The 9,573-nt window shown below is 47.2% G+C and overlaps 1 protein-coding gene across 1 annotated transcript; it reads right to left on the reverse strand.

The window, feature by feature from the left end:
• Positions 1-4,157: 4,157 nt before the first annotated feature.
• On the reverse strand, positions 4,158-8,945 carry TLR4 (toll like receptor 4). The gene is made up of 3 exons (XM_057377897.1): positions 8,760-8,945; positions 7,840-8,006; positions 4,158-6,600 (listed from the first exon to the last, which is right to left on the reverse strand). Exons 1-3 carry the CDS (start codon positions 8,862-8,864, stop codon positions 4,341-4,343), a joined length of 2,532 nt encoding a protein of 843 aa, XP_057233880.1. The 5' UTR covers positions 8,865-8,945; the 3' UTR covers positions 4,158-4,340.
• Between the last annotated feature and the right edge of the window lie 628 nt (positions 8,946-9,573).

Below are 9,573 nucleotides of genomic sequence, written 5' to 3' on the forward strand. Positions count from 1 at the left end.
CTCATTTCCATCCCTCTTATCACCATCATGCAAAAAAAGCAGCACTTACACACTCACCATGAACCTTCTGCCTTGTAGGTGCTTTGGTCAGTGCTGGAAACCCTGGGGCCAAGCCACCTCCAGCACCTGAATCCACCCAGCTAACCTGTGAGATCCTGCACTAAGAGATTGTCTATTTTTTYYTWTTTTTTCTTGCTTTTTGAGCATTTGAACAGAGCTGTCCTCAATTCTGCACTGTTTCTCTGTGTGTTCACAGCAGCACAGCGAGGTCCAGCCCGGTGCATTATTGGCTGTGCCCTCTGGGTGACCTTGAGGCTGGGGAAGGTGAGAGCTCCTGGCAGATGGGCTCCTCTCTGCAAATTGTGCTCTGCTGTCATTTGTCCCAATTCCCAGCCTGACCTGGCCGCGGCAAAGAACAACTTATTAAGGAATTGCTTCTTCCCTCCTCTGCTCAGCTGCTCTCAGGCTCAGGCAGTTCCCATCGATCCTCTGCTCCTACTCGAGATGTTTTGCAAGAAGCACTCAGTGAAATTCATTCCAGGGCTTTGCCAGTGGATTTTGCTGCCTGAACTGCCTGTGGGACAGAGGCAGGTGAGGGTTTGGCTCGGAGAGGGTCACAGTAAGAGCTGTCATGGAAGAGGAATTTCCACTTTTTAGATATTTTTCAGCATGTTATTAAAAAAAAAAAAAATTGAGTTTTCCCACAAAATGAAATCCAGGGCTTTTAATTTCAGTGTGTGTGAAACATTTTTACGTTTTGGTGTTGCTTTGGGAGGTTAGTCAGACTGTATAAATAGAAACAAATTTCAAAATGAAAATTTGTTTTTGCACTCTGAAAAGCAGCAGCATGTGCCTAAACAGATTTTTTTTTTTAAATGACATTGTGGAGCAATTTAACTTTATTAGAAATCCCTTTTTTCAACCCCTCCAAAGCATTTTTTTTAAAAAAAAATCAGTTTCCATGCAGAGTATCTGTTCCAAGATCACAGCCCCGTGCAACCAGAAACTGCTGTGAACACTCCCATTCCATAGTTTCACCATGCCACCTCATTAAATTCCATAAAACACCTACAAACTAGCAATTCCCAGAGGAAAAATGTTCTCCCCGAGAAGTTTCAACCCGTTCCTGTCAGGTATCAGTTTGTCCAGGGAAACCAGCTGCTTTTTATGGTTTTGTTGATTTTTTTAAAGCACACTGAAGCCTCTTCTCATTCTCAGCGGGGTCAGGGGAGCCTTTCTGTGGTGCTGCTCCTGCAGCCAGCTGGGTCCAGGGGGGAAGGACACACACAGTTCTGGTTTCCAGATTTGATATCTGTGTCTCTGTGCCCTGTGGGGACCAATAATGCAGTCACACTAATGAGGGCACGCCCTGCTCAGAACCCTCACTSTCAGCAAATCAGGGTGTCCTGCCCTGAGACAGCACCCTCTGCAAGGTGAACAAGTCCAGAGCCTCATCTGTCCTGGTATTCTGCATGGGTTAAATGAAGCTCAGAGTGAAATCAGGGCACAGCCCCATTACAAATGGAATAATTCGGATGCAACAGCCCTTTGGAGCTTTGTCTCCATCTGTTTCTGTGACCTGGGTAAAAGAGATGCTTCAATAACTGGAATATGTTCATGTATTTAGGTGAGAGATGAATGCAGACCTGCATGGGTGTTTGCCTGGCTGCTCATTTTTTCACCCAGTGAGTAAATCCTATCAAAGCCACTTGCTGCAGAGTGGGCAGTTTCAAACAGTGCACACCAGCAGCTTTGGAAACATGAGAAGGTTGAGTTTTCCTTTGGAAATTCGCTTCCTACTATGAAGGCAAATGGCCATGTSTGTTTCTGTGGGATGCACAATATTCCCTCATTTATAGTACCAGGGAAAGTTGTTTTGAGCCTTCCAAAAACAAACCTACTGCTTCTCTGCTGGGTAAATGGTGAAAATGCAATTGTTCACAGAGTCTTGTCCATCTCTGACTCATAAATCTCATTGTAGAGCAGACAGGCTCTGCCTGGGCAGTCACAGAATCACAGAGGGGGTCAGGCTGGATGGGACCACAGTGGCTCCTCTGAAGTTACCATGGGTTTTGTAGCTTTTTCTTGGACAATAAGGAAGGCCTGGAACAACTCACATATCCACCTCTGCTGTGGGGACTCTGAATAGGAAGGGAAAAACAAGTGACCACTTTCTTTTTAAAATTACACTGCTGGGAGCCTTTTCTCAGCACCTCTCCAGCTCTCCTAAAATTGCTTTGATATTCAAAAAWGCACTGACTTTTTAAACAATACTGTCCTAAATCCCTTTTATGAATGCCCAGAACCACTCGCAGGCTTTCTGAAACTCATTGTTATAATTACAATCAGGAATCATAGGACTCTGTGCTTTGTGCCAGAAATACACATCCACTGAATTGTTTGCAGAGGAGCCACAGAGAGAAAGAGTGAAGGAGAAACGCGGCTTCAGCACTGCTCAATTCAGGAGCAGRAACTCCCACTCTGTTTAATCTTTCCTCTTTTTGTTTCCCAATTTAACTTGGAGTTGCTGAAATCCAAGCCAATGTTTGCTTTGTCCTCTGTGCTCTCCTTGGGCTGTGCCCTGGTTTATTGTCCCCCTCCAGCTCCAGCAGTCTCTGGAGGAGCTGGAAGGTGGAAGGGTGAGGAGGAAAGTCTGCAGGACCCATCAATCCCAGCAGAAGTAAGAATTCCATTTTGGGAATTTCTGGAACAGCAGCAGATGCAAAACCAACTCTCTGGGAAGGCGAACACAGAACTGAGCTTAGTTTGATTAAAACTTCATCTCACAGGTCACCAAAAAGCTTAGGGAGGGCTGTGGGGGGTTTTGGCAGTGTTGTCTGACACAGCATACAGGGAGGGGGCTTGTGACTCAACTTTTGCCAGCACAAAGCCTGGAACTTTCCAAGAGTGTCTGATGTTGAGCCCTGATCCTGCTTCTGAGGAAATGCTGCTTTCTGATGCTTAGAAAAGCRAGCTGGATTGGGCCTTCCTCCTGGATAGATATCAAATCTGATCCACCACTCAGTTGGTTCTGTTTTACCCCTGAAGAACATCTTTGATTATGGAAGGATTTGCAAGTTTAAAACTGGAGTAATTCAATTATTAATCTCGATCAAAGCCTTTGATAAACAGAGAGCAACACTCCCCACCCCATCTGATATCCCACACATCRATGGAGTGCTCTGTGATATGATTCCATGGCATTCAGGGCCTCCTTCCCTGGTTCAGGRCAGGGCTGGGATACATTTAGTTTAACCAAACCACACTTTTCTCCTCTCTCTCTTCTCCCTGCTAAATGTCAGGTGTGTTCCTGGTGAAAGAAAAGCAAAACTCCCCTGCCCAGTCCCGTTCCAGGTGGCAGCTGACCCCTGGGGAAGGCTGAGCAGACAGATCTGAGCTCCACTTCAACCCTGGAGGCTCCTGCAGCACCYTCCAACACTGAATTAAGGCTGGTCCAGAGRKTGGAAAAGCYTAACCTGGAACTGKCTGGCTGTAAACATCAAAATGYTTYRTMCAGGCTCMATTTYKCTCACTTAGGGCAGTCCCAGWGTATATCCAGRGACRGTGAATGGGGAGAAGCACTGGGGGMAAAGAAATATTTGRCTTTAAAGGTGCTAAACATTTCTTCTCCCCCAAGAAAATCCCAAACTGCTCTCTCAAATGCTATATAATCTAGATATAAGTAAGAGTTTTGGGTGATGATTTCAGTATTTGGTCTTGGTGTATAGAAAACTGAAAGAAATATGTTGAGGAAATTTCCCACCAACAGAAACCTCCCTCCCTCCCTGACGGCAAAACTACTCAGGTTCCCTGAGCACCTGCCTGTTGTGCTCTGGGACACCCCACTGCTCTCTGGAGGGTTTTTTCCCTGACTCATGGTGCCTATGGAGGCAGACACRAGACTTTTGGAATCCATCCTTTGTTTCCCACTGTTCTCAGAGCCAAGAACCACATTTCCTTACTCTCCCCTTGAGATTCTGGGCTCCACCCAAAACAACAAACCATGAAGTTTTTCTGGGTAAATGGTCTCAGGACCCAAATCCACTTTCAGCAAGCAGAGGACAGATGACAAGAAGAGCAGTCAGTCTGTTCCCTGACCCACCAGACCTGGGTGTATCCCTGGGCCCAGCTGTGAATAACAGACACAGACAACAGAGCTCAGGCAGCTCTTCTGGCTCTTGTCACTCCTTAACTTGCAAATTCCCTGGAGGAAAGGTGGCCAGCAAGGCAGGAGATTCTGTAGTGCTTTGGCAGTGCCTCCATCCCCTCTGAACAGCAATTTCTGAGCACCATCAGCCCAGACCAGGATGGCAGACGAGAGGAGGAACCCCTCTTCCTCTTCACATGAGTTTCACCTCCTCCTGATGCCAATTTTTGCCTTCCAGCAGGACTCCTGTCAGCTGCCTCCAGAAGATGTGCTTGCTTATTTCCTTGTCTTTCCACTCCAGGTAGGTGTTCCTCCTCAGGTAGCGGGACAGCCCCAGCCTCTGCCTCAGCAGRGCTTTGTTCACACCTTCCAGCACAACCATGATGATCCCAGCCTTGCCCTCCACCAGCTGCCACGACTGGGCGATGTCAAACTCGAAGCTGCACCACTTGCTCTCCAGGAAGTCGGTGGAGATGACGGCGATGACRTTCCTGCTGCTGAGGAAACCCTCCTCGATGATGTTGGTGACAACGGGCACCCCTGGCAGGAAGTCCCTGAAGTACAGGCACAGGTGGAAGGGAGGGGTCCCTCCTTCCAAGGGCTCCACCAGCTCCTTTATCACCCATTCCTGGTCCTTGCTGGAGTGGATGACGAAGGCATCGTAAGTCTCTCCTCTTTGTGCAGAGTGTTTGCAGCCACTGAGCAGCACCAGGGAGTAGTAGAGCTGGAAGTAGTACCTGTAAATCAGGAAGAGGAGCAGCAGTGCAGAGGACAGCAAGAACATGGAGAGGACAACCGTGCCCATGCTGACGTGGCAGGAGGACAGGTCAAAGCTCAGCAGGCTCACGTTGGCCACGTAGGAGGGCATGTGGCACAGCATCAGCTCCTCATTCTGCAGCAGCTCCCGCTCTTCTTTCACCCACTTCAGGAAGTCCAGGTACACACAGGARCAGTCAAACAGGTTTTGAGAGATGTCCAACAGGACCAGGCTGTGGGGAAGAACCTCCCGAGCTGATTCCAGCAGCACAGTCAGCTGGTTCCTGCTGAAATCCAGCACTCTGAGCGCTTGGAGTGGCTGGTAGACCCCAGGATCGAAGGTCAGGAGCTTATTGTTGCTGATGTTTAGCTCTTTGAGCTCAGAGAGGGCGTCAAAAGTACTGGGATCCACCTGTTCTAACTTGCAGCTTGAAATATCCAAGGTGTGGAGGTGAGTTAGGTTTTTGAAGTTGTTTGCCAGTTTGTTGTCTCCAAAGGAGTTCCCTGCCATCTTGAGCACCTGCAAAGAGTTCAAGCCACAAAACGTGCACTGGGATTTCACTTCAGTTTTGGTATGRGAGATATCAAGGTAAATCAGTTTCTGAAGGGACAGGAAGACGGGGTAAGAGCCAGGACCAAATAAAGTCGTGTGCTGAAGGTCCAAATACAACAAATTCTTCACACTGGTGAAATCTCCAGTCAGTCTGATATAAGAATTGAAGCTTAAGTTCAAGTGTTTCAAATTTGGACAGTTCTGAAACTTAGGGGAACAGCAGGTACGGATGTTGAGACTATTTTCACTAAAATCCATGACCTCCAGCTTACTGAGACCCTCAAATTTCTGCTTGAAGTCTTTGAGGCTTCTGTTCTTGGTGATACGAAGCACTCTGAGCTCCTTGAAAAGCGACAGCTTCCAGGCAGGCACCTCCTCAAAATCACATTTCTTGCATTCCAGGTGTTTCACTTTGGACARCGGGGGAACCTCTGATATTTTCTCGAGTCCGAGGTCCACCAGGCGAATGGTGGAGACGTTGYTTATGCAGTCAAACAGAGTGTCTGTGTCATGCTCAAAATCCTCGAGGCAGAACAAGACAAACTCTTCCATCTGTACCTGGCACAGCCCACTCAAGAGCCCYCTCTCAAAGCCTTCCAGCCTCTCAGCATCACTGAATTCCCCAAGCACGAGCCTGCTGACCTGCAAACCAGCCAGGCCTTGCAGGGACTCCTGCATCACGCTGAAGTTCTCAAAAGTGGACCTGAGAGCCAGCTCAGCCAGGTGAATCCCTGCCAAGGCCCCCGGCTCGATGGATTTGATGTTGTTCAAGGACAGCACCAGCGTGAGGTTGAGCCTGTTCCCTCCCCTCAGGGCATCSAGGTCTCCTCTGGAGATCGATGTGATCTTGTTGGAGAAAAAGCTCAGGTGCCTGAGGGAGGTCATGTTGGCAAAATATTTGGGAAGCTTCAGTGAAGTGATGCTGTTGTGGCCCAAATTCAGCTCCTGCAGGGTGTGCAGGTGGCCAATGGGCAGCTCAGACAGAGAGGTTCTGTTGGTTTCCACCAGCACCAGTTTTTTCAGTGATGTTAAGCCGTGGAAAGCTGCTTTGCCCAGGTGCTGGAGRGAATTGGCTGTTAAAATTAAGGTGGAAAGTCTAGGGAGGTCCATAAAGGAGTTATCTTCTATTGAGTGGAGGTGGCACCTGTTGGGCAGGAAAAGGAAATAAAAGTGAGTGAAATACTGTCCTTTTCTTGTTCATGGCGTGCTGTGTGACATCCTCAGGCTCAGCCCCATCCTAGGGCTTGGTTTGGCTTTGCTGTGCTGGGCAGAGCCAGGACATGCAAAGGGAACCTTTCCACCTCTTCTCTCCTCCTCTCTTCCCTCTCTAATCCTAAATTCAAAGTAAGAGACTTGGAGACCTGTGAAGATCAAACATTTATGCAGGCAGCAGGAAAGAAGAATTGTAGCTTTCAGTTTAGGCCAAAGTGATATTGTGATGGCCATCACTGATGGAAGAACCAGCGGGTTCCAGCATTCCCTCACATCTTGMACCCCCAAATCCCTCAGGGTGTCCCCTCAGCCACATCTGGGTGTCCCCACTGGCACCAGAGTGGTGCAGCTGTGGCCGTGGTGATATCAGAGGGTGAGCAGACCCCAGGCCATGCTGGCTCTGAAGCAGAAAAAGAAGAGGAGAGCACGAGGGTGGCCGCCTAAGGTTTGTTTCATGTGGTAAAATCCAGAATTTGAGAGCCACATCCATTGTGCAGTGAATCCCAGCAGAATCAGTTTAATAACGCAGGCRGCGTCTCACAGCAAACGTGCTCTGCCACTCAGGCACGCTGGAGCTGGAGCTGTGACGGGACTGAGTGACATTTCTCAGGGAAACAATTTACCCAGAGAAACTGTTGTCTGAAGTCAATGGAAATTATACATCAATTCAAATTTGCTAATAAGCCTCCCCCATCTCCTCCCCCAGATATGTGAGGAGAAGGGAAAAGAGAATATGTTGATATTTTAAAACAGCCTTTTAGAAAATGAATGTACCTTCATGTTATTTTTTTTTTCAAACTTTGATTAGAAAAACAGCTCACCCAAGATGTTCCACTTCAGAGTTTTTGTAACAGTGAAAAGGCTGACATTTTTCTTGTTCAGAGACAAGTAAAACATCTTCCTCCTCCTTCTCACATCCCAACCTACAAGATCAGACTGACAGACCCAGCTCTGTGTGGAGGGTTTGCACTCAGTGACTGGACTAAAAGCTGCACATCACCAAGGGGATGTGCAAAATGACAGAGACAGGGACAAAGTCACAAGAAAAATTAAAAAAAAAATAAAAAAATAAAATAAAGAGCCAACACCAACAGACCCCAAAATAAGCCACCATGACAGCCCAGCTGGTGAAGGAAAAATTAACCAGTATCCACATAATAAATCCCATTACCTTGAAAGGTCCAGAAGCTGCAGCTCAGGGACTGATGCAAAATAATTTGACCCCAGTGATTTCAGATTGCTGAAACTGAGGTCCAGGTTCTGGGTGGTGTTTGGGACTSCCTCAGGAACTCCAGAGATGTTCAGCCCTGTGCATCTGAAACTTGTGTTAGGGGTTATCTGTAAGAGAGACAGATCCAGTCACAGGCAGCATCTGCTCCTCATGAAGCACCAGAAAATGTCACTGTCAGGAAATGAGCAGAATGACCCCCCTTGCAGCTCATTTGTAAATGATCTATCCTGTTTTTTTTTTGTTAATAACCTTATATATCCTGAGCACCTTTCCTATTTCTGATAGAACCAGTCTCACTCTCCCGGAGGAGCTGCATTTCTTGCTGATTGAGGCAGGGACAGAACTACAGAACAGTGTTCCTTGAGGCTACARATGAACCAGCTGCAACCTTTGAGGAGCCAGGTCCATGGATGCACTGCATGTCCAGGACCAGCTCTCAGCTCTTTTTCCCTGCACATAACCAGAAAAAGTTACTCTGCAAGCAAGCAATTGTCAGCAAAACTTCGCTAAAGGCACCTGGTCAGTGTCAGCTACCTGGTGAAATCACTCTACTGCACAAATCAGGCAAAAACCTGAGTTTTGTAGGAATTAGAGACAAGGTTTGGATCTACTCCAAGGCAAACATAATCTATTACAATAACTGAGCTACAGCACTTTCAGAGGTATGGAAAGCCAGCAAGAAAAGATTCTTGCTGCTGGTTCTGGTTCTCAGATGTCTTTGAGACCAGATTTTATTTCAAATACTTCAGTAACCTTAGCAACAACCTTAGGGAAAAAAAGCTGGGCTTTTCTAAGACAACAAACAGAAAAGTGGCACCAGAGAAACAGAAGGAGTTTGTGCTCACTCGGAGCTCACGTACCTCCACGCAGGGGTTGAGGAGACACCCTGCCAGCGGGGACGGCACAAATGCCAGCTGCAGCAGCACCAGGAGTGTCCCCACGCAAAGGGCTCCTCTYCTGGGCATCTTCAGGAGGCCAGGAGTGCAGGAGAAAGGAGCATAGAGAGAGAAAGCTGGAGACAGAATCCTCCTGCGGTGTTTCACAACTCCGGCTTCTCATTGCGCGTCTCTGCGAGCTGCAGAGAGCAGGAAGGGAAGTGAAACTCGGCCACTGCCGTGTTTCTAGACATGCTCTGGGTGAGCTGCTTTAGTTTTTGTGGGTTTTTTGTTTCTTTTTTTTTTTTTTTGGAAATGTTCTTGGAAATGTTTTAGCTTGACTTACAAACTTTGCCCAAAGTTGCTGCTCTGCTCTTCCAAAAAAAAAAAAAAAAAAATAATGTTGAAAAAAAAAAAAAAAAAAAGTAATGACATATTGTTTGGGCAAGAAATTAAAGAGGAATATGGATTGCAACAGCATCACTTGATCGCCTCTGATTAGCTCAAGTCAAATTGGCAAAAAAAAAATAAAAAATGGAATATTTTGTGCAATTCTGAGTCCAGTTTCGTGCTCCACATCCCATAATTCAAATTTGTTAGAGAAAGTGACTCTGCCTTTGCGCTCCTGCCCTGCCCCCAGCTTCACCACTCTGGCAGGTACTGGAGCAGTGCTCAGCTGTGGCAGAGGTTTTCTTGAGCCAGGTAAGCACAGGTTTATCTGTGGCTGAGCTCCTGTGAACAAACATCCAGGTTTTAACCATCTGCTTGGACCTTGATTGCAATTATTGCAGGAACGTGG

This window comes from Malurus melanocephalus, unplaced genomic scaffold (genome assembly GCF_030028575.1).
Source record: "Malurus melanocephalus ecotype Western Australia unplaced genomic scaffold, MMel_1.1 scaffold_331, whole genome shotgun sequence".
NCBI classification, from domain to species: domain Eukaryota; kingdom Metazoa; phylum Chordata; class Aves; order Passeriformes; family Maluridae; genus Malurus; species Malurus melanocephalus.